This window comes from Podarcis cretensis (genome assembly GCF_951804945.1).
Source record: "Podarcis cretensis genome assembly, chromosome: 14".
In the NCBI taxonomy this organism is placed as follows: domain Eukaryota; kingdom Metazoa; phylum Chordata; class Lepidosauria; order Squamata; family Lacertidae; genus Podarcis; species Podarcis cretensis.
In genome coordinates, this window is record NC_137183.1 from 45,267,644 (window position 1) to 45,293,807 (window position 26,164).

Sequence of the window (26,164 nt, forward strand, 5' to 3'; positions counted from 1 at the left end):
GTTCAGCAAGCAGAAACATCTAAATAAAAATGTCTTAATTCACCCTATACAAGGCTGCCTCCATTATCTTCTAGAGCTACTGTGTTATTTATATTCAGATTCTCCTCATGAGGCTGCAGTGCTGATCCTGTAACACCTTCCCCATCAAGTTTTTACACCTCCCATAATATCTACAGCTCTAACCATAAGCAATGCTGCCACCTGAGAGGACAGCAGTGACTGCTTGCACAGGCCAATGCTTTCCTCCTATGAATATTGCAGATATTAATTACATACATACAATAAACCAACAGTATCATACAATATACAAACAGTATCTTAAGGCTTTTGCTTTATGCTCACTAAAACACAAAAATGCAATCCCTGACTGACAGGTGATTTCAAAGCTCCAAGGTATCACTGCAGACAAATTTCCTATTCCTGTTATTTATTGGTTGTACTTGGAAGTACAATGGAATCAAATCTGGGTCTTCTTATCCTCAAACCGTACAGAGCAGTCATTTTGGCATGTCATGTTTACCTGTGCTTTAGCACAAATCTTGAACATGCCTCAGGCTAGCAGGACCCACCATCCCCTGTTCTCCTGCACACCCAGCAGAGGAGTTGATCCTGGCTTATTGTCCTGGTTTGTTAACCAACGTTCAGCCAGAGTTCAGATGCAACAGGGGACTCTGGTTTAACAGAAACCAGAATCTTCACAGGAAGCTGGCACATAACAGGAGAATGTGAAAAGTGGGGAAGGCTTGGAGCCAGCTTCATAAACTATGGCTTATGAAAACTCGAATGATCATCCAAACTGTATCATCCTCAGTTGGCTATCCCAACCAGCTATATGCACACATCTTCATTAAGAAAGATGCAAAGCCCAGCAAGGATTCAGGCAATTCTGCGCACTCTACTAACAGTGGAAAACTAATATTTTACACATACAAACATATACTCTCTCTTTTTTGGCTTGGTCCCATTTAAAAAAAAAATCTTGCTCGATTTTCCTGTGTGGCAATAAATAAAGAGAACAATTAAAGCTGGTGTTTTTGAATAACTTTGGAGCCCTGCAAACCATTATTAGTACATCCTTACACAAATATAAGATGATGCTGAATGTTACCAGACAGAACTGAGACCTGGGAAAGGCTTTTCAGGCTAACACTTGGAGAGGCAATGTCACACATCTCCAAAGCATCCAAAAACCAAAGATAAGCTACACAGATACTGCCAAAACTCATGTTTGTAACCTTTTCATCTTCAAGAACTTCATGTTTTCAGTGCACGGCCATCTGTTTATGAGAGGGAGGCCTCTTAATCATATAGCTGCCAGGCCTGTGGCGGTTGTTTCTTTTTCAGTGTAACCTTCCTATCTTTTCATAAGCTGGAGGATGGGGGTTCTAAATGAAAGCACCAGAGACCAGATGTGAGCTGAATCAGGGCTCAAACTTTCGCAGCATTGCGAAGGGAAGGGAAGGCTTGAAGAAGGGAGAGAAAAGTACTTCTGCATACCCAGAAAGAAGAGTAATCTGCTAGCTGTGAATGCTAGATTCAGCAGCGGGTCACAATCCAGAACACAGGCTCCCCAAAACAGGAAGATTACATACCATCACCTCCTGGTTCAATGACACACATTGCCACACACAAAACGGCACATAAGGTTTCCAAATTTTCAGTTCACATAGATCCATGTGCTTGAAACTTCTTCCAGCATCTTGTGGAATATTATAAATGGGCAAAGAGAAGGTAGATGTTGCAGGAAAGTGACTACATTTCCAATACAAGTCTTGTTTTCTTGGAACTTTACCTTGGCTTTATAATGTACTAGCAATTTGGCTAAGGCAGATCCACAAGAGTCCCCTGTTAGTGCTATTTTTTATTAGCAATTCTTCTTTTTCTCGTTGCCAGCATATCATAAAAGGGATCCTTGCTGATACTTGCCCTAAGAGAACAGGAGATGTGAATTAGTTTTTAGATATGCACATTTGCTAGCCACACTGACAAATTTCCAAAGAGATTTGTTTTAGACATCATGGTTTGTGCTAACCATAGTTTAGAACCCAAGTCATGTAAACAGGCAAACCGTGGTTTAGATTAAAGCTACTTACTTGTCTGCTTTCACGTTCTATCTGCTCACCTCCAGCAGCCTCCAGAAACAGCTGTAACTAGGGTCTATCAAATCAGGCCTCTCACCAAATCAAAGTGAGCACAAACCATCATCCACAAAACTATGGAAGGCAATGGTCTCTTATTCCGGCTTTCCAGTCAAACACAAGCCATTGCTGTTCCAGAGGCTAAGTTAAATCATATTTTATTTTATTTTTATTCTGCTTAATATAAAAAGACATCGCTAAGCTGAGGAATCCCATTTTGAGAATATTACAGTTCCTTGCAAAAGAGAAAAGAGGCTGAGAAAAATTAAAACATGCCTTTTGGGGGCATCGTGTTTTCGTGCAGGTCATGTGACTCACACAGCAGTGTGGCCCAGTTTTGCTCTGGGACATCTTGGAGGGCACAGTGGAACTATTCATGTAACTACCCCAAAGATATCAACGTTTGCAATAGTAGGGCTCCACAGCTTGGCTTTTGAGAAAGAGGTAGTTTGCAGTACTTAGCTAATTGGGAACCACTGCTTTAGGTGAAAGTTGCACTTCTGTATTAGAGATAGAACTCACTTGATTGACTTGATCCATTCTTCTTTTTCTTCAGGGGTGGGGGCAGATATCCTGTAAACCACATGGTTGCCTTCTACCACTCTGCCATCTGCTTCCGTCTTACAAGCTTTAATGACTTGTCCTTTATGGCTGGGATTATACAACTCAAAGCAATTCTAGGGAAACAGAAACACATATGGGATAGTCTTGCAGTAAGGTTAAAAGCTTACTGGGAAATGATATATAATGAACTGAAAAAGCCGTAAGATCAGCTCCAGTCTTTGAAACTGAGTTTGAAAACAAACTGCAAAATGGGTATTAAAAGCAGTGTCTGGAAGTTTGGCACATCCCAAACACGGGAAAAGTATCACTAATTAAGAGTAAGCAAGAATCAGACTAGCCTAGGGATTTTTTTTGTTGCTGTTGCTAATCTGGGGATACGGTTTCTTCACTTTACTGAGACACCAAATAAGGCTTTCCCCCAGCAAATATTCTATGCTTTATTTATATTAGACCAACCCTGGTTTTTTGTTATCTTCATGTCATTTCTCTTGTCCTATCCAGCCTGTTCTGGTCAAGGGCTTCTTACGGCATATGTGCAATTCTCTCTCTCTAATTTAGTGTTTTTCCAAATCTTTAAACAGAAAGGCAGAGTTGCACAGAATTATAAATTTGCTATAAGGTTGGATTATAGTACAAAATAATGAGTTTCATTTAAGAGGACATCATATTAGAGAAGCATTCCACCAAGGACGCCTCCAGTACTATCACTATTGAAACGAACAGGAGCTGATTAAGATCAAAGCTGTGCTCTTATGCAGCTCATCTGGATTTTTCCTGTGTTTACAAAGCAGAGGTTCCTGTCAGAATGGTATCTCCTGAAGAAGGAGAAGGCCTTACCGGTTTTCTCGGATCCTCAACTTCTCTTATGCTGAGATTTTCCAAAGGGATAATTCCTCTGGGTTCTTTGTCCTGCAAGTCCAGGATAGACAGTGCTCAGTAAACAGCCCCGAGCCCCTTGCGCTTGGAAGAAGTGACATTATGATTTGCAACCCAGCATACTCACTGTTGTGTATTCAAAATAATATAGGCAATTATCTGTCAGTATAAACCATCTCCTTTTCCATGTTTTCACTCTTCCGCCTGTAAAGACATAAAGCACCTTCAAGTTACACCAGATCATGCCAAGCTTCTGTGCGGCAGACAAACAGGATTTGGGTTAACTTGTTACTTCATTAAATGGTTAGGCTTGTCAAAAGACAGGCTTCGGTGAAAGCAAACATATGAGTCAAGGTTGAATGAATGTAAGGGGTTATTGGCAATATCCTTTTGATATTACAGGGTGATGGCGTTGGAATGCCATCATCCCCACTGCATCTAAAATGGAAATTCTTGTCCCTTTCCCCCCTCCACCCCCAATCAAAACCCTTTCTTACCAAAAGGAGGGAAAACAAGTACAGTGGTACTGGTTACAAACGTAATTCGTTCTGGAGGTCTGTTCTTATCCTGAAACTGTTCTTAACATGAGGCACCATTAGCAAAAGTGCATCTCCTGCTACACGTGCGTGCCTCTGGCGCACGATTTCCACTTGCATCCTGGGGCAAAGTTTGCACCAGGGAGCAGCTACTTCCGGGTTAGCACAGCTCGTAACCCAACGCATGCACAACCATAAGCATTTGTATCCAGAGGTACCACTGTACACATTCTCTACATTTCTAATTCATTCTCAATGTAGCATCAGCAGAACAGAACAGATAACAGAATCATAGAACTGAAGAGCTGGATCGGACCCCAAGGGCCATCTAGTTCAATCCCTTACAGTGCAGGAATCACAGCTCAAGAATCCCTGACAGATAAGTCATCCAACCTATGTTTAAAAACCTCCAATGAAAGGAGAGTCCACCCACTTCCAAAGTAGTCCATTCCATGATCAAACAGCTCTTATGTCAAAAAGTTCTTCCTAATATTTAGTCAGAATCTCCTTTCTTGTGATTTGAATCCATGGGTTCAGATTCTACTCTCTGGAGCAGCAGGAAAAAAGCTTCCTCCATCTTCCATGTGAATATATTTGAAGATGGCTATCCTATCACCTCTCAGGGATATGATCTTCAAACAGAACAGTTTCCACTTCAGCAAATGGTGCCAGCTCAGACATTCAGCCTGGCAGTAACATATGCTGTTCTGTGAGTACACCTGATGGTCATGTGAATGATAATATGTGTGATCCAGGCACCTGTGCAAGGGTGGAGGGATGGGGAAGAGGAATTAGGGACAGTTTTTCATATTACTCTTTAAGAAACAGAGGAATTCTTCCCATTCAAATCAGCTTCTGAAGATATATGAAAGATTAATTAGTTTAAATTCCATATGAAGAATCACTGTATGCCCAAACATTTGAAGTGGCTCAAAAAAATTATGTATGTATTCCTTTTCAGGATGTATAAGCTGCTTCACAAAATGCTCAAAGCAATACACCCAATGGACAACCAGTACAGTGGTACCTCAGGTTAAGTACTTAATTCATTCCCGAGGTCTGTTCTTAACCTGAAACTTCTTAACCTGAAGCACCACTTTAGCTAATGGGGCTTCCTGCTGCCGCTGCACCGCTGGAGCACGATTTCTGTTCTCATCCTGAAGCAAAGTTCTTAACCCGAGGTACTATTTCTGGGTTAGTGGAGTCTGTAACCTGAAGCGTATGTAACCCAAGCTACCACTGTATTTTTACTACAATATATTACAGCCTGATACTACAACAAAGCTACAACCCTACACATGCTTGTCTCTGAAGATGCCTCACTGAACACTAAGACTTACTTTTTTGCAGGTGTGCCAACTCCTAGGGGCAGAGGGGTTTGTGGCCACCTCAGTATTTGCTGGCAGGAAGCTGAGCCTCCTTGATGTTGAGGGGGCAGAGGAGGCCGAGCGTGGCACGGTTCAATGGTTGGCTCCTCCTGAGCATGAGAGAGGAAGCCACACTGCGTTGTGTTCCCTCATCAGCCGCCTCCTGACAATGCGTATTGCACTTATGTGACATCATACATGCAACACACGAATGACATTGCAGGAGGAGGCTGAGTGGGAAGTCCAGTGCAGCGCAGCTTCCTCTCTTGCACTCAGGAGAAGCCAGCCATTGAACTACGCTGCACTGTGCTCTGTGCTCGGCCTCCTCCTGATGATGCGACGTTGTGCATAATGACATCACAAGCACCGCCCCCCCAATCTTGGGCAAACATGAATACAATTCCACTGTTAGTCTCTTACAGCGAACAGACTATACACCATTACTTGGGGATCAGGCTACACACACACACACACACACACACACCAATAAGCAAGGGCAGTTCTTGCTTAATATGCAAAAGTCCTCTTGAATGGGCACTGATCAGAGATCACCACCTTTTCCATTTTTCTGCATAAACGCACATGTAACGTGCAATAATTTAGCCATGTCTTTGAAAAGGAACCCAAGACATCCTCAAACCGCAAAATATATCTTACTCAGCATGAAGTGGTGAACCACCAAGACCCCAACTTCCCTTTCCAGCATATGTTAAAAGTAGTAGAGCTCTTCTCCAGAAGCTCATCGTCAGATAGGAGCTAACACTAAATCACAACACTGTCACAGCATCAAAACTAGTTTGCTCAGATAATCAAAGGAGCAGCTAAACTTGCTTTATCAGGCTAGTCCAGTTCACATACACAGCCACCAATTTTCTTATTGTGCTTAACTATTTTAAAACAGGATGCACTACAAAACTGCCAACTATATATCTGTTTGATGGATACAGTCTCTATGCTCTCACTGAAGGCAGAGGAAACCTGCTTGTATAAAATCAGTATCAAAGCATGCCAACAGTTGTCTAGATTACAGTATTGCTAGTTTTATTTCGAATCACTACCTTACAACTTAACCAGCGTGCCTGTGATATTTAAACTGTGAACATTTTAATATTTTTGAGGGTTATATGTGGGTAATACAAATGTATATAATTTGGGTTGCCTAAAATGTGAAAAGTGGGCTCTACAGACAGTAAGTCAATATGCACTTTTATTCTTAATGGGCAAGCTATCAGACCCCATGAAAGCACCTCGCTTGGACAACAGGTTTGCACTCAAATATCAAAGAACAAAATTAATCTTTGCAGAGTGGCTTTTCCTCACCACTAATTAAACCCCAACCCAACTGGATTTTGGTGGACTGACAGTCAGCTTGAGGGTGGAGGTGGGATATGCATTTTTCCCTACATTGGACGACAAGTAGCCACTATACCTTGCTCATAATGTCACTGTACTTTCTGCACTTAAGAACACACACATCAGAAAGAGATAGAGAGAAGGTGGCATTGTCTGACAGATTTCTTATTCATCTTGTGTGCCCCACTTTCCAAAAGCACAAGTTGCTCACTGGATAGTGCCATGAAAGGAAGAGAGACTGATTGATTTTTGGATTTGCAAGGTACCGTATTTTTCGCCCTATAGGATGCACTTTTTCCCCTCCAAAAATGAAGGGGAAATGTGTGTGCGTCCTATGGGACGAATGCAGGCTTTCGCTGAAGCCTGGAGAGCGAGAGGGGTCGGTGAGCACCGACCCCTCTCGCTCTCCAGGCTTCGCGGACCTCTCCACAAGCAGCAGGAGCGCTCCCGCTGCTTGCGGAGACTTGCCTGCATGCTGAAGCCTGCCCTCGCTGAGCTCAGCGCGTCCAGGCTTCGCGGACCTCTCAGCAAGCAGCGGGAGCCAGCGCTGGGCTCCCACGGCTTGCAGAGAGCTGCCTGTTTGGGGGCTGGGGTCGGGGGAAGCTTGGGCCTCCCCCGCCCCAGCCCCGTGCCTGGGAAAAAATTTTTCCCCCCTTTATTTCCCCCCAAAAAAACTAGGTGCGCCTTATGGGACGGTGCGTCCTATAGGGCGAAAAATACGGTACTTACACGAGTTTCTTAATCTGAAGGAAGTAAATTATTTTTCCTCCTAAAAAGGGGAACATGTAATGGCTAGGAAAATTTGGCATTTTATATTTATGTTGCAGTTTGTTTGACTCAGAGTTAACTTCTATTGACGTTGCTTTCATTACTTTCATACTGTTAAAACTTTTGTTTCATGAGGGTCGAGTGACTAGGTACAAATAAACTAACCTAATCAGTAAATCGATAGAATTAGGAGTAAATTCACAAGATTATATGCTTCTAATTAGAGATTAGTTCACTGATAATAGGACTGCAAACTCAAATCTGTTTTATCACTAACCAATTATCACAGAAACACCACTCGACACACAGACATGAAGAGGAAGGCTGGGAAAACACTCTCTCTCTCTCTCTCTCTCTCTCACACACACACACACTCACACACACTCACACACACACACACCATTCACATTTTAGCACCCCTATTTTGTGGTCAACAGGTGATACAAATATAAGGAGAGAAAAACCTCAGAAATGTGTTATAACAAGGTCCATAATATTGGTACTTTTGTGTTCTAAACATCAACAGACCTCAGGCAAGAAATCATATGCAGATATGGATTTGATGCTCTCACTCTGAAGGTTTTGTATCTCTGCAGTTAAGAGATTTTAGGAGTTGCATCACCTCCTGTGCCTCATCCATTTACCCGCCTATTTAATCCCATTAGCCTTCACTCTCAGCACAGCTGATCTTATTACTGAACACCGTGAACATCAGGCTCTCATTAAACAGTATAGTTCACCCAAGGATTAATCATTTTAAGTGACTCTGGCTGCTCAGTCCAGGGCACAGCTATAAAAGCATCTGCAGCTCTTCCTTGGTCAACAAGGCTTTGTCTCTCTGAGCTTGTTGTTGGCACAATACATTGTAAAAATAAACAAACAAGATCTTGAACTGCAGAACAATTACAGGAATATGCTGGATATCCTGCAGTTTTCTCAAACTGCTCTGCAATGTAAGCTCTTAAAGTTAGAGGCTATATTATGTCCAATATGACTTTAAAAGCAAAAGCAATAATAATAATAATTTTATTATTTATACCCCACCCATCTGGCTAGGTTTCCCCAGCACTCTGGGTGGCTTATAGCACATAAAGGGATTACAGGTCTCACAGACGTAGCCCAGTGCTGCTCTTACATTCCATTCATGTGTATTTCTAGTTTCCTACCACATGCAAGCCTATGTTTCATAGTCCTAACAAGTCAAAACAACATTTTTCTGTTGGGTGTGGTCAAGGAGCAGAAACAGAGGAAGGCTAAGATGCAGAACTTGATGAAGTCAAGTTGGTGGTGCGCTGCATGTTGACTCAACGTAAGAGCCTCTACAAGTTAAACCACATCTTGATCCTTACATCTTAACAGTAAATTTGATCAAACTACTCTTCAAAATTAATGGCAAAGACTACTAACTTGAACTAGTGCCAAGAGGTGGTGGCATGCAGATAACAAACAGGAAAGAGCCAACATTCGCAAATGTTTATCTCGGTTTGGAATCAGAGAACAGTCAAGTCAATGGAATCCAAGAACAGTCAAGTCAATGGATGCCAGGGCTGAATCAGCCAATATACAAAAACCAAAATGCTGGAGAAGAACTTGGCATTCTTGGGGTTCACCAGGACATGAAAAATGTAACATTTCCTTATTGTGCTCTTGTTATCTGGCAGAAGGCACTCAAGTTGTGAGCCCAGTCTACTCCATTTGATCCAGTGCCTGACACCTTAGCCAGTCTGCTTCATTGTTCATAATACTCTACTTAGATAAATCACACTGTTTCTCTAATGTATCTCTACATAGAGAGTCCAGACTTCTTTTTCAGAAGAAGGAAACCTGAGCATTACTCACTCTACAGCCATCAATAAAAATAACAGGGGAGGAGATGAAGCAGGTAAAAGACAAAAGGAAGCCAAATTTTGTGTGTTTATGTACAGAGCAGAGCAGACCTAAGCAGTTAAACTGGAGCCCAAGAAAAGTCCTGCTTTTCAGGGACTATTCTGGCATAAGGTGTTGCTCTCCCTTCCTATCATCCTCACTCTGACAGCTGAAAAGAAGGAGCATCTCCCAAAGCAATCTGTCTTCCCTCCACAAACAGAGCAAGCATGTTATAAAATTAATGGATAATTCTAGAGGCAAACATTTAAAGCAAACCAAGTGACAGGTCATCTAGAAATCATATGTAGTAGTAGTACCCCATTCATAGCATAAGGTCAGTTAATAATGGAAAGGGAAAGAAGAGTCAACAGGAAGGATAAAACATCACACACACACACACACACACACACACACACACATACACACCTTGCAGATTAGAGAAGTCACATTATTGTATAAGGAAATCAATAAAAGCAGCTAAGTGAAACTTTAGAGCACCGGAAAAAATGAACAATGTCCTTCATTCGTAGGTGTTAAATTAAAAAGAAAGGTATCTTGTATCAAGGAGACCTAAAAGCTTCACCAAGAGTTGTGATGAAAAAAGATGGTAAATGAGGTAGGATTTAACAGCTACCATGTCTGTGTAAAAGCATATCCTGAACAGTGGACCTTTCCACAAAATGTTGGTAAAAAACTTGCTGGTAAAAAGGACACCCATTTGGACAAGTTCAGTAGTTGACTCATTCCCTTACAAGAAAAATAAAAGGCTTTGGGAATCATTACTGACACATCAAAGCCATCGTCAACCTAGTGCCCTCCATCAGGTCCAGGCAAGCCAAGGCCCAAACATCTGGAAGGCACCAGTTTGTGCGGAAATTGGCACAGTAGAAAGAAGGCAGATGATGCCCCACCCTTCCACATTCTAATTCCCACTGCAAAATAGTTCATCTTCAGTAAAAGCCTCAGAGTGGCCAAAAATAAACCCAAGAAACTAACATATTTGCCTCTTGAGCACAAGAGGAAAATATTAAAGCCAGACCTCAGCTAAGTACAACAAATGCTTTAGTACTAGACAGTTTAGGTGAGCTATTGCCAGCAGACAGTGTTATTAGAAGAAAAAACAATTCTGGTACAGAAGAATTGCATCCCGGGATCTGTCGCCTGTGAGATCTTTGTCCAGCTGGAATGTCTACTAGAAAGGGCAGAAGGAGGGATTTTATTACAGCCACCGCCCCCTCATTTGGCCCACAATTAATCCTTATGCAATGCCTGCAAACTAACCCAAAATAAACTAGAGTCTGATGCTGCTAGGAAAATCTTTGGCTAGCTTTTCCCAGTCTGCTGTCTCCTTCCAAACACACACACACACACACACACACACACACACACACACTCCAATACAATCACTGTCATGCTTTATAGAAGGCGATTGATCTATGTAAAGAAAGATAAGAAGAAGTAGGATTAAACAATTATAAAGCGATTATATGTTAAACTTCTTAAAATAAGCATGGTGTATTCTTTGACCAGGACCTATAACAGCTGGGGGCTGGGGGCCCCCAAAGTGGATGGGCACTGCATTTCAAATAGTGTGTGCACACTACATCTTGTGTTCAATTATGCAGGGCAGGGCTTACCCGCCCCCTCCCAATATTTTATTCAAGTTGGCCCCCCTGATTACAAGGCAACTTTACACTAGGAGAATACAAACATCAGACTTCTGGCCAGTCTTTATGGAAAAAGTGTCAAGGGGGTCTCAATGCACCTTATTTTCAACAACAACCCAAAGCTGCCTCTGAACCTGGTTGGGATTAGGCCTTTTATATCAGCATTTTAAAACAAACAATGCAGAAGGAAGGTCTAAATTCACTGGTGACCAAACAAAACCTGATATTTGGCAAGACTGTCTCGTTAAGACCAAGTTTGTAACTAAGCTACCTCACATTTCAAAAGAGCCTGAATGGACTCCGCACACTTTGGCCCTCAAACACCAACCAGCTGCCAAAAGTTTCAGGTTCCTACTGACTCAGGAGGTCTCCAGCTTTGTTCAAATAAACTCTTTAACATACACATAAAAATGTGCACAGAACAAACAGGCTCCTGGACTTACGATACAGTTCAGATGGAAATACTTATTTAAAAAAAGAAAAGGAGTGCTAACATCTTAACATACTGTTTCCTTACAAGAACAATTCTATTTCTGAAGCACATGAAGGTTGTGTGTGATACTGTCTAAAGAATCCTTCCTCTCAGTTTTATTTCCTGCAAAATGATTCTAGAGCTTCTCTTCAGAACCAACACTGCTTTTCCCATTCATGTAGACATCTCTGTGCCTGAACAAGCAGCCACAAACGTTTCCACTTACTAATCCAAAATCTCTCATTTAGAGTCTTGTGGTAAGTCCATGACACTTAATGTCTTTGCATGATTATTTTTAGGGTTACAGTAGCTTTCTGTAACTGTCCAAGCCTGTCACAGAGGCATCAAGGGTAGAGGGGAAAGTTACAATAAACTTTGTTGGGAAAACAGATAGGGTATGTTTGTTTGTTTGTTTATACATACATGAATAAATTGGGGGCACTTAGCTCACCAATCCCATATGGATCAAGCTGCACAGAACTGGTACTGTGCATATCGAGGTCGTCAACTGCTAAGTGTTGAGCATTTCAAACGTGAGCTAGAAGCTAACATTTGTGCTCTTATGCATGAGCAGAATCCCATTGGCTTTGCCAGACTGAAGTTAGTGGTATTAAGTGACAAGCATGGTAACCCCACAAATGCTGTAATAATGGAAACTGAGCAACGAGGAAGACAAGGAGGAAGGCGGGGAGGGTAAAATCAAAGAGAGAATGAGCAACAGAACAAGAGAGAGGGGATAGAAAGCCATCAGTTACGTACCTCCTAATGCAGAATAAGCAGAGACAGCCAGTCACAGAACAGAAAGGTGATAGGTCATAGGCCATAAGGAAAACAAGAAGGCACATTTAAACCACTCATTAAAAAATCATAGCCAAAAATCAAACCAACAGAAATAAACAAGTACCAGGGTTTTGGGGGGGGACGACTAAAGACATACAGGAATAACCTTTGGAAGAGAGAGGTGTGTTCTTTTGTGTGACCGCACAGAAAACCTAATTGTGAATCAACACAACAGCATTATTGGAAAAGGTTTAAAGTGTTTTTTAAACAACAACAACCCTGTAATCTATCAGATTCTGCTACCTTTATGAAAGAAAGAGCCAGGACTCGGTTTCGGCTGACCTTTTCAACCCCAAGAAGCTGAAAATCAAACTTCACTCAAAATTGTGAAGTAGGAGGATAATAAAGTAGTAATAAGACAAAAGAATTATGTAAAGTGGTTGGCAATATTTGAGCAGAAACTAATACTGATTCCATTGCATTAAATTTTCAACGTAATAGTGGGGCGGGGGGGGGGGATACAAAAGCAGCACATGCTAATACACAAAATAAAGTATCAGGGAAATTATCCACTTACTGACCTAATTTCAGCAGCCAACCTTCTCGGTCTGGGTTAAAAAACGTATGAGTTAAATCATTCCCATCATCTTCTGGGATTTTAAAGGGCTCATTTTTAATGCTTTCGTATAAATTCTGGAAGAAAACAGGAGAGGAAAAGTTTAACACCACTGCCAGGGCTGCAAGGTGCAGCCAGCAGGTTCTGTCAAAGCACCTCAAAGAGAAACTAAAATCAATTATTTTCGTAGAAACTATTTGCATGGTCATATCTGCAAATAATTTTGCACTTTTCATGGGCAAGATAAGCATGTATTGTGCTAGCTATGTTAATTGTTCAACAGTAGGTCACAAAAAAGGCAAAAATGGAAGCACTGAAAATTAAATAATCTGTAAACATGTTCAACCATTCAAAACACACCAGGAAACACCTGAATCAGGTAAAATGGGCTTGCATGAATCTCTCACTTTGAGAATCATCCACTTTACAGAAAGCAAAAAGGCTAATGAGATTTTTCCTTGGAAAATAGTAGTTCTACTTTGGAAATCTGCAGGAAGAAGCATCTACCTGCAAGATACACACTCGTTATATATATATATATCATAAACATCTTTCCATATTCAGCAGGACATAGAGGTACTATGGTAGTTGAATGTGAGGGAAGAAGCAGAGGCCAGCTTGGTCAACACATAACAACCATGATAGGTGAATGTACAGTTAACCATTTGTGTTGGAAGCATTTGTTCATCTTCAGAGATGGAGCTCCTATCCAGGAAAGGTTCCGTAGTAAAGCACATCTTGCATGCAAAAAGGCCCCAGATTCAATCCCTGGCATTTCCACTTTAGGACTGCCAGAAACTCTGAAGAGCCACTTGCACACAGCACAGGCAGTTCTGAGCTAGACGGACTGGAGGTCTGACTCAGCTTCTTATGTACCAACGTCAGTTATGTAGATGTGTGGAGGACCATCACAGTTAATGGTCCCTTGCTCACACAAGAGAGTTAGTTCAAAATGCTGCATAAAGTATAGACACAACTGAACAAAAGCAAGTGTAAAGTAGTGGCTGGGATGGTGGAGCTAGAGACTGGGGAAACCCCAGTTCAGTTCCCAGCACAGTCCCTAAAGAATGATTGCTATCCTTGGGGGCAAGCCAGCTATTCTCAACCTAGCATTACTGAGAGAATTCTTTCTCCAGAGATCCAATGTTACATGATAATAAATCCTACTGTGTTGGTTCCCAAAGAGATCAGTGCCAAAATTGATGCACTTGTTTCTTGGCCCCACATCAAAAGCAGAAAGTCGGCACACTTGCCGTTGTAAAAGCAGCTTACCCGCAGCAGTTCCTCAGGAAGGTCCCCGCCCTCGTTAATACCTCGATTCATAGATATAAACCGCTCCACTGTTGGTTTGTCTCTGACATTGTGGTTGTGTAGACTAGTGTTTAACATAATGATTGCAAAGGATAGCACATAGCATGTATCTGAAATGCAACATCAAAGTGGAATGATTACTCTTCGTAAAACCAGTCCATGGCTAGTTATTAATAAGAAAGCAAGGGCATGAGAAGCCCCTTCTCTTCTCCCAAAACCCCAATGGTGATAATTCACACTTTGCAACCGGAGCTTTGAACCCACCCAAAGTTCTTATGTGTACCAGAAAAGAGGTAGCTAAAGTGATTGTATGAAGATTTACTGCTTTTAGAAAAGAGCATGCCTGAACCACTCACAAATTAGTCTCAATTTCCCGTAACTTAATTACCATTAAACAACATTCCAAAGCAGGCTAGACTAAAGAGATGAACAGTTCACCTCTCCCACTTGGGTCTCTTGAGAGGAACCATGGGTCTCAGTGGCGACACTGAGCCAGAGAAATGAGCTTGGACTCTTGTGCTCTCTCCAGTCAAGATTGTTACAGGTTTCTAGCTTACTTCTTGTCATCCAATTTTTACCCAATATTACTGACACATTAAACACAACCGGGCTAGGAAAGCCATCACCACTAACCTGTAGACTGAAAGACTCCAGGGTTACAAAGGCAATAACGTGAAGCAAAAGCTTCCATCATGCGATCTATTTTTTGAGCCTCTCCCGGAAGCCTGAAACTCCACAGGAACTGCCTGCAAAGATATACATTAACTTGCATGTCAGATACCACCCACTACAGTATCTCTTGCTATAACACCATCAAACACTATGTCTCTGTAGATCAGCGCTGATTTCAAGTTTTTCCCCAAAATAAAATTGGTAGCCTAGCAGCTTACGTTAATCAGATGCCCCAGTCATGTGTTACAATGAGCCACAGTTAATGGTTTACTATGACTGTGCCCAAGAACTTGGGCATTGTGGGAGAAAACCATGCTTCCTGGCTTAATATTACACCCAACCCAGGATCATGGTATGTATTCCTCCCTTTCCTCTTGTCCGGTGTGGCCACATGGACAGTTCTGGGACCTTTCACTTCTGTTTTAGACTAATCATATCTTGTCATGACTCATAACATCTGAATCAAACAAACCACAGTTAGTACTAACTAGGACTTACTAAACTAAACAATATCATACCATGCTTTTATGAAACTGGCTTGCATTAGTAAACTACAGTTAGAATTGACCATGGTTTAGGATTTGGCTACAACACAAAAGTACAGTTAATTGGAAAAAGAAGCTTGCAATTTCCTCACTGCACAACCATTCCTGTAATGCTATGGGTTAACATTAAGTCCAAAGGCAACTAGAGTAATCACTCATCTCCACCTGGGTGAGTTCTGACAGAGTTCATTAACACTATTGCCAGCAATGCTGCTCTGCTTATAACACCCCTTTGACCCTTCAAAATACATTATTGAAATGCACCATTAAACAAATTATTTGATGGTACCATTGAATTATTTAGGCAACAAAACTTATATCCTTCATTTAACAGCAAGACAAACTTGAAATAGGAGTTATTTACTGTTTTGGGTAACATTGTGTTATCAGTGGTGAAGGTTCAAACCATAATAGGTCAAGGTAGTCTCTAACACTATTTGCTGTGACTTATCAACATGGCCTGGAATTCTTATTTTCTTTAGCTATATGATTCGTAACCTTACATTTCAGTCCCTCTCTCTCTCTCTCTCTCTCTCTCTCACACACACACACACACACACACACACACACTGTTACTTGTGCTGCTCACCAAATTAAGGCATTGGGGGGGCAGATTCTGTTATTTTTGTGGCCTCTGCTTAAAAATTGCAAATATATTTAGGAAAAAGTTGTAAGAGAGGGGTTTTTTTTAGTGTGCTCACCTTAAGGCTTGTACAAGATTGAGATCAGCAAACTCATGGAGTTCAACAAAAGCCTGAAGTACTTTAATATTAAAGTCATCCCTGTGAAATAAAACACACAGAGTAAAATGTCAGTGGCAATTCATTTCAATATTCTGACTGCTTTTTCCCCCAGCCTGCCTATCCACAAGGTTTGGCTGCTCACATGACCAAAGGGAATCTGGGCTTCATCAATAACAGGTGTCCCAATGGTCTTTTGTCCCTTCTCTTGTTTAGCCTCTGCTACCTAGGTGGTGTTGGTGTGCATAGATACATACACGTGTGACTTGAACTAGGGCTTCCCAGCACTCAGGTTCCGGTGCCTTATCTCTTATGGCACCAGCACTCAAGTGTCTACCGCAGGACTAAACTCTGGTACTGCCTTGTAGGTTGCTGCACCCACCTGTCCCAGGTCCTATAAAGCCCCAGCCTCAGAGCTTGCTCCTTAAGCCTATAGCGCTCATCTCTTGCACAGTGAGACTCCCTGCTGACCCAAGACACTTTGCTGCTGAAAGGGGAGCAGCAAATCCTCCCCTCCACAATCAGGCTGCATGGTTTTCAAGGCCAGTTGAGTTATTTTTGCACCTGCGGCAGAAAATCTCAAAAGTGCCTCTTGCTATCCCCTGGCAATAAAAACACAATAATAATAAATTAAATAACCAACTATTTGTTGCCCCCAAATTCAACTGCCTAAAATGGTAGGGATGGCTGTCTACGCTCCTCCTCCCTTTGATCCTTTCACTTCTACCTGACCTCTGCCTGTTTCAGACCACACTCACTTCTAGCCCATGAGGGCTGACTGACACCCAACTCCTGGTCTCACGTCCCCATTGCCTAGAACTTGAATCTTGACTGAGGCCCAACACTATTCCCACATCCAGTTCCCCAACCAAAGTGAAATACTGGATGCACACCAAGCTGACCTAGTTAAGAGGCATGGTACTGGTGTGTCATATACCAACATTGTTCCTCAGATGATCCTGCACAATAACCACATGTACACAAGAAGGGGAAGCAGGGATCCAGAATATGATATACTTAAAGCAAGGCTAAAGTTGTGGAGTAACCACTCACTCAACAAGGACATCCTTGCTTAGCATAGGCCAGACAACATCCAATTTGAGGTAGTCTAACGCAATGCCCTCCTTAACAAATAGCCATGCTGTTAGCTGCCCTGAGAGAAGGAATTTTTGTTGAAAACTGCAGGATACATATTTAACAACGGCAATAAATGCATCAAGTATCCAGCCAGCGCAGAACTCAACTTCTTCTGGCTTGCTTTCAAACAGGGTGCAAATAAGTTCAATTTGCAAGTAGTCACCTGCAGGACCCAAGAACCCTCTGTATCTGAACTGGCAGTCAAGTTGAACCGAATATGAGCCATGTTTGTTCTCAGTCGCCTGTAGTGGGAGTAAAAAGCTATACAAGCAACTTGTTTGTACATGCAAGTTTCCCATCTCAAAGACAATGGAACAAACATGCAATTCCCAGAATTACAGGCTTCCCAGAATTCCCAGAAGTTAGGAAGAAAGAATGAGCTTGGGCTTCAGTTTGCCATTACATTTTCAAACTTGGCATTACAGTTATGAGGACTAGAAAATTTTTCCCCTTTAAATCAAACCTGGAAATCTCAGGACTCTAATAAAATCCAGTGCCATTATGAACTATTAAAGCTGTGCAGCAGAAGAGCATCGGTCAATTTAATATGTTAATAAGCAACTTACATTTTATTCTCCTATACACAGTACAAAATGTAAACTCATATAAGGGCATGAATTATGAACTATGCATATTTTATTCTTTTTTAAAAAAAGAGAAAAATGGTAATACAACTAAGGTAGTTATTCTTTGACTCAGCACCATTGTGAATTTCAATACTATTAGACTCAGATGCCCTGTAATCCTTAGGGTGTGTTTGAATCACATCATTAAATGAAAATGTTGCAGATCAGCTTCTAACTCAAGAACAGGTAGGCGGGTTTCTAAAGCAAACAGGTGCCTGAATCGCCTCCTTAAGTGTACATAACAAACCTTTTCAAGTATTTTAATTAATATGTTGAAAACTCCACTCATTAAATAGGATGTGAGCAAGTTGTTGCTGTTATAAATACAATAGAAGCTCTTGCCAAGGGGAAATTAGTAGATCAACGCATCAAAAGGAATGTTTTTATCCTTAATGGGAATGGTATAAAGAAAGTAATTAACGTTATTTAGAAAATACACTCAGGAAGAATCCTTTGGAGAAATACCTCTATGTTTCCCTCTTGGTTATACAGTACACAACTTCAACCTTATCTGGACATGGTACAGCCATTTCTAGTCTGTATTTTCCAGCAGGGTGGAAGCTGGTAGAGGAGGGGTAGAAAATTCTGTCCCTTGTCCAGAGATCCACTGCAATCCTATGCTGGGTTCAAAAGAGGAGATTTCCCTCTTTGGCAGACTACTTGCTTTATATGTTGGACACAGAGGGAGGTTGAACTGCTCTGTCCTGGTCTCCCTGCCCTTGTCAATGACAGCCCACTGACTCACTTCCACAGGGCCAGCTTGCTTCAGGCAAAACAGAAAATGCTGCTCCCACCCTGACACCTCCTCCCCCCTCCATTGCTGCTGCCTCCGAAGTGGCAGGTAGTGGCAAAGGGGGTGGCTGGGCATGGAGGAGGAGGTTAGAGGTGGCAGAGGAGGCTGGATCTGCCACATGAGGCTACCACCTCACCTTGCTAATGGATGGACCAGCTAGTGTGTGCATGCAATGCCTTGTCATCTATGGCAACCGGGCACTATTTGCTATCCATTTTTTAGAAGCTCTTATTAAAGCTTTTTTCATGATACAATAAGATAAAAGAAACTATTCTAAAACGAAAAACAAAAACAGAGAAAGAGAAAACACAGAGTCCTTGCTCAAAGGTAGCCATTAAGCCCTGTCTCACACAAAGTGGTGGGCCCTCCCAGCTCTTGCCTGAGAGCTTTCCTTTCTTCTCCCAGTCTTTCACCCTGAAGGGAAGTCTTTCCTTCTCTGACTTCTCACTCAGGGTCCTTCCATCCACCCACCCATGTGTGTGTAATCCTTGGACCCCAACAACGGCCCAGAGCAGCGGACACCAAAGGAAAACAAAAGAAAAAAGAGAGAAGAAAGAAGATAAAAAGAATGAACTTATAGAAGAAAAGACAGAGAGAAAAAAGGAGAAGAATAAAAAGGACTTCCGATTTTCCGTCTGTCACATAAAAAATTATTCAAAACTATTTGTTGTCCTGCATGCAAATTTGGTTCACTATAAGAAGCAAGTGGTAAATGCAGAAGGTTTAAGACTAGTTCAGAGTAAAAAAAAATGCAGTACTTTCAGCTGAGTGCAAGAACTTTGCCTCTGCAAAGTAGTAGTAGTAGTAGTATTTCTATCCCACCTTTCTCCCAATCACACACACATAAAGACATTCACAAAATTTCAGACTTTCTTTTTGTTGTTTAATGATTTTTTTAAAAGAAAGTAGTGGCGGTACCACTAGGGTAACCCATATTAGGTCCTGATATCACCCTTTTGTGGGTCCTGACCCACCAATAAAGAACAGTTCTATGGAAATGAAATTTAGATGTGGGTGTGAAGACCAGTTGCAGCTTAGCCATGGGCTCTTTTGGTGGCTTTTGACAAGAAACTCTCCCTAAGGCTCAGTTCATGTATAAAACAGAAATAGTGACAACATAGTTGTCATCCATCTGTAAAATAGAAATTAAAAATGACCACATGATTTTGGGGAGCATAAATGAAAGAAAAAAAATATAGTTTTGCCTGCCCAGAACCTTAAAGCTATAAAATTCCTCAGTTTGAACTTCCCATCTCAAACATTCAAATTATTGCATACATTGTACATTTCTGCACTGCAAGCTGATCCTCCCCAAAGACAGATGGGCACGTGAGGATGTCTTTTAAATATATTTTTAGTATACATATAGACATTTAACCATCGGAAGAAATGTCGAGAAAGTGTTTGGAAAATTCTCAGACACTAAATAACTTGCTAAAGATAATACACACTTGGCTAAAACTTATCTCCCCTGAACTGACATGCCATTCACAAGTGGTACAGCATAATCCTCAGCTTGTTACTCAGACGTAAATCTTACCAAATTCAATGAGACTTACTTTCAAGTAAACATGGCTAGGACTGCAGTTCTAAACACTTCCTAGTTCCACCGTGCCTCTAAGTATTAAGCTACAAAACTTTCATACAGTCCACACAACTGCCTCATTGGGGCAAGATCTACTGGGAAGAGTTGCTGTGTTCAGTAGGCCTGGCCTCCTGAGCTATTTGTCAGGTATAGGCCAGGGGGACGCAGCTTGGCCAGAATGGCCTCACAGGGCAAATACCATGGCCTAGCAGGTTTAATTAGACCCACAGAACAGAAGTTTCCCACTCCAGATGTACATAGTTAGCTACACTTTCTTTTAAAAAAATATATTTTATATTAGCTACAATTTAATGACATAAATTAGGAACAACACAAAAAAGCAGCTCAGTTCTGTTGTAGAACAATGTTCTTTAACATTCAACTGCCTACATTAGAAACACAAGAAAGCCTTACTCCTAAGAAACTCTGAAATACCATGTTAGATATTCACACCCAAAGCGACTGAGAGTATCTACTCCTCCAGTATGAATTACTACTTTTATTCATGCCATTTTGCGACTGCAACGGAGCTTGTGAACGATGCCCCATATTTTCGTCTCCAAGAAGCATTACATCACAATAAGGCATCTGGTATCTATTAAGATACTCTCTGCCAGAGTCTGTACTATTTTCAGTCACGTATAAAGGGGGGGGGGGTGAGGGACCTGAAGCTGTTTGCAGACCAGGAAATCCAGGTTAAATTGGATAAAGAAGCTCTCAAGATGATTTAAGTTTGCAGTCTTTGCTATACATTGATTGCAGTTTTGGTTCTACATTTTAAAGGTCAAATTCGCAGCCAGAATGGCCTTTATGTTTAATATTTTTTCACATTAAAAGCTAGGGGATGCTGCTATCCCACTGAAGTGCCTGCTTAAACTATATATTACCACCAATAAGATGTTCACAGAAGACAACATTAAACAGACGAAAAGAACTATTATTAGGACAGGCAGTAGCCTGCTGATAGCTAATAATTATGTAGCCAGCTGTCTCCTAAGATTAGCAGGCTCTTCTTCTCTGGTCTCAACATTAAATGCCACACATAATTGTCAAAATCTAACTCTGAAACCTCACGAGATTTGCATCACAAAACCCAAGCATTTAATTATCATTAATCCTATACACTTATTTTTATAAGTGTTTCCTCTACTCAGGAAAGCATGTGTGAAGAAGATACACCTGTGCAATGTGTCATTTTGCTTCCACTTAGAAGAAACAGTCCCTGCCCAACCACATGCATTCCTATCTAGATTTTTATTTTTAAGATCTCTGAGTTTCAGAAGAAAAGGAATGCAATGGAGAAAATGCCCCTTGGAATTCACAAACCTATATGAGCTGCTTCGAGCTGTGGTAGAGCACACACTTTGAACACAGAAGGTTCCACATTCAATCCATGGCTTTTCCAGTAAGAAGGATCAGGAAACACATTATGAGAAAGGCTATGAGTCAATGTTGGAGATCCCTTACAAGGATAGAGAAGGGCCCACAGCTAAATCATATAATATATACATCATATGCAGAAGGCCCCAGGTCTAATCCACAGCAATTAAAAGGATCAGGCAGCAGGTGAGGTGAACACCTGAGACCCTGGAGAACTACTGCCCAAACAAAGTTGACAATACTGGGATGGTTTGGACAAACAACCTGTTCTCATGTATAGCCGCTTCCTATGTTCCTATCAAAGGAATAAATAATAAATGTGCTTATATAAGGAGGTAAGTTGAATACTGCAAATGACTTAGTAGGGAGGCCACAGTTGATAGGATAAAGTCTGTGCCTACGGACTCTCTGCTTTCTACAGCTGCCCATTAAGATGCACTGCTGGTTTGCTGGACTGTGGTCACCATATGCTTTCAACATAAATATTTAACCATTTAAAAACAAAAACCTCAAAGTACATTTTCATCTGTTGGGTAGTGGGGTGATATTTCTGCATCATAGCCATACTGAAAAACTTCTCAGGTGTTCCTATTTTTCTGCATGGCGTATACCATATTTTTCGCCCCATAGGACGCACCGGCCCATAGGACGCACCTAGTTTTTTGGGCGGGAAATAAAGGGGAAAAAAATTATTTCCCCCCCCCCAGGTGCGGGGCTGGGTCGGGGGAATAGCCCCCAGAACAGGCAGCTCTCCGCAAGCAGTGGGAGCCCAGTGCGAAGTCCCGCCGGGCTCCCACGGCTTGTGGAGAGCTGCGCGAAGCTCGAAGCCTGGGGCGCGCTGAGCTCAGCATGCCCCAGGCTTTGGGATGCAGTGGAAGACCCTTCTGTTCCTCCTCCGGCTTCACAGGACAGGCGCCTCGCTGGGAAGCTGGAGGAGGAATAGAAGGAGACCCTTCTGTTCCTCCTCCAGCTTCCAGGCAGGCACGTGGCTGAAGGGGCGCTGTGCAGTTCTCCCTCTCTGCGCAACACCTCTCCTGCGAAGGAGAGGCGCTGCGCAGAGAGGGAGAACTGTGCAGCGCCCTTCAAGCGAAGCTGGAGGAGGAAGAGAAGAGGCAGCTGCCCTAGCCGCGTGTCACCTCTACAGCTAGGAGAGGGTCGCGGGGCTGTTCCTTAGCCCCGCGCACCCTCTCCGGGTTGGAGAGATGGCGCATGGCTAAAGAGGCTGCTGCCATAGCCGCGTGCCACCTCTCCAGCCGGGAGAGGCTGCGTGCCGCTATGGCAATACCCCCACCTCCTGCAAAAGCCCACAGGAGCCGCACACCCTTTAAGGAGCACACGGCTCCTGTGGGCTTTTTTAGAGGAGGGAGAAGGGACTGACTGGCTGCGTCAGTCCCTTGTCCCTCCTGAGGAAAAGCCGCAAGAGCCGCGCGGAGCTTGTGTGCGGCTTTGGGGAGCTTTTCCTGCCTGCCTGCCTCCTGCATTCGCCCCATAGGATGCACACACATTTCCCCTTCATTTTTGGAGGGGGAAAAGTGCGTCCTATGGGGCGAAAGATACGGTATATTCTTACAGATGTGTGTGATATATAGCCATGGTCAAAGAGAACAAGAAGAATCAAAGAATGGTTCCCCATGTCAAGCTTAACATAAAAAGACACACAGGTTGTTCTCTACTTACCTTTCACCGAGATAATCTCCAATGACGGTTTTATTTAGCCCTTCCCCTTTATAAAGGAACTGTGCAATGTCCTCAGGAGTATTCTGCAATAGGTCATTTTCTATGAGGAACTGGATTCCCTAAAAAGCAGCAGGAGGAAATGAATTCAGTTGCTTTCGTCTTCACAAGATTATATGTTCTGGAAATATTAAGATGTGGCGTTATTATATAGATTTCATTGATAAGTAGGAGTTTGCCTATGGTTGACAAATGCAGCCTCTTCTGTGCACACCCTCCTCAAAGCTCACCTTTTCTGGGAAGCCTTTGGATCATCCCCCTTACCTTACTGAAACTAAAACATAATATGTATAATCAAAATAATCAGCTATTATGAACAACCCTGCTGAATTACACAACAAAGTCCTGCATTCTGTTCTCACAGCGGCCTATCAGGTGCTTAGGGGAGGTCCACAAACAAGACATGAACACAATAGCACTCAGCCTTGCCTAATCATGTCTCCATAGCATCCCGATATAAATTCCTTGTATCACTAGTTAAAAGATTATAAGTAGTACAAGATGGAAAATAACTCTGCCCAAGGCTTTGGACAGCTGCTTTGTATATTGATTAAGGACTTTTTAGCCCGACTAAAGGGCAGTTAAAGCAGTTTACAAGATATAAACATAAAATGTACAATCACAATCCACCTTAAACCCTCCAAAAAGATAGCAGTGGAAATAGGCAACAATATTGTTCACCCCAGGATAATATCATTAAAAACAAATAAAGCAATTCAGCACCAGATGAAGCATCAGCAGCAGACTAATATGCTTTCAAGGAAAATAAACTGGAAATAAATAGATCTTCAATACACATTTGAAGACTCGTAAAGACGAGGGCTGCATGACCCTAAATTGAAACAGATAATACCGAGCTAGATACACCAGTTGTCTGAGTCAATACAAGAGACCTAAGTATGTTTATAAACAGATTAAGGAATTTTAATCTGCCGCATCTTTAATCCCTGCTTCTTTTCTCTATTTTTTCTTTTTCAATATTTATTAAATGCAGGTATATTGTTGACAAGCAACTGGTGCTTGTTGTTTGCAAGTCTTTTATTATTACATTAAATCATTTTAGAAGATCTACTAAACAAATAGTAATGATATAAATTATTATCTATTCCATGTTAGCCCTCAGGATGCAAATTACAAAGATAATCTTCTTATAACTGAATATTTGTCTGTTCATCATGCTAATGACTTGACACACAGCATGATCTGGGACACTTCAATGTGAGTAGATAGAAAAATAGATAACACCATGTAATTACAACTGTATCATCAGATAAAGCAGTTAGTTATAGTAATCTGAGCCATGGAGCTAACTGTGACATTAGCATTCAGTGCATTTGTATCTATAAAATTATATATAGCCTTATATATTATGCACCGTATTTTAATCTAAACTTGTGTCTTTATTTCAGCTAAGGCTGAAATCTGTAATCTGACCAGAATGGGGTTTACCTCTAAGTAAACTTATATAGGATTGAAAAAGAGCTACATATAATGGTATGTCCTGAAGTCAATAAAATAATCTCCAATTCTGTCAAATGATTTGAAATAGAGCACAGACATGTGAGCCGGTTCAGACATAACAGACAGTTATGATTTGGTAGTACATGAATTAAGTCTTTTAAAAGATACATAGACTCACACAATGCTATTCCCTCCCTCCCTGGCTTGTGGCACATCCTATTTTGCTGTTTCATCTGAACTGTCAAACTGGGGGGGGGGGGTTGCCCTGCAAACCAGGATTAGTAACCAGGATCAAACCATCATTTCCAATGATGATTTGTAGGGCAAACACAAACTCTGGTTTACCGGGTTGGAAAAAGGCAAATGGATAGTTTGCCAAACACTAAGGAGGAAGGGTGGGAGGGAATCATGATGCATGAGGGGAAGAAGTCAGCAGATGAGCCCAATGGTCCTTAAAAGAAAGGCTTGTTAATATTGCACCAAATTATGGCTTGATGTTCTCTCTAATCCAGACCACATTAGGGTATGTCCTCCCCTTTTTTATTTTCTGTTGGGAAGCAAGTTTGCACCTTTTTATTCAGGTTGGCGTGTGTGCATTTTAACAGGATTTAAATGAGTTTAATCATGTTTTTATTACTGGTTTTATAGCTGTTATCTTAAGCAGCAATGGCACTTGCAACAATGCAACAGAAATGGCAATGGTTCATTTTTAAAATCAGCAAGCTCAAATGTTGTTTTTAAAAATAAACTGGAGATAATGAAAAACAATATTTGTGAACAAATGGAACAAGCATTTGGATGCAAGCAGACAGGTTGCAGAAACAACAGCAGTAAAATATTTTGCGGCTGGACAATTCAATCAACAACTGCAACCTACTTTATCAGGGCAAACCCAATGCCATTTTATCAGTCTGAGAAGCTATTTTTAGTATAGGAAACTGTATGCTCTCTCTTTCCCCCATCCCACCTTCCCTCTCCTCTACCCAGTCTCCCTCTGAATTGCTTTACCATCCAGAAAACTTCCCTGGACACCCAGCTGGAACATGAATACCAACAATCAACTTCATTTTTAAAAATCACAAAGAAAGATGCACATTTCACTGCAAAGGGGAACATGTCTGCCAACCATGTTTCCACTCATGCTGGAAACCACTGAAAGCTAGGAAATTAGTTACAA

General features: G+C 41.7%; 1 protein-coding gene across 1 annotated transcript in view; it reads right to left on the reverse strand.

The window, feature by feature from the left end:
* CYTH3 (cytohesin 3) overlaps positions 1–26,164 on the reverse strand; it is a 68,716-nt gene continuing 42,552 nt past the window's right edge. Inside the window, exons 5-13 of the mRNA XM_079953933.1 lie at positions 23,470–23,588; positions 16,233–16,313; positions 14,948–15,060; positions 14,276–14,424; positions 12,969–13,080; positions 3,706–3,782; positions 3,540–3,611; positions 2,661–2,815; positions 1–1,927 (exon numbers count right to left, since the gene is read on the reverse strand). Coding sequence (XP_079810059.1) covers positions 1,855–1,927; positions 2,661–2,815; positions 3,540–3,611; positions 3,706–3,782; positions 12,969–13,080; positions 14,276–14,424; positions 14,948–15,060; positions 16,233–16,313; positions 23,470–23,588 — 951 coding nt within the window. The 3' untranslated portion in view covers positions 1–1,854. The remainder of the gene's footprint in view (positions 1,928–2,660; positions 2,816–3,539; positions 3,612–3,705; positions 3,783–12,968; positions 13,081–14,275; positions 14,425–14,947; positions 15,061–16,232; positions 16,314–23,469; positions 23,589–26,164) is intronic.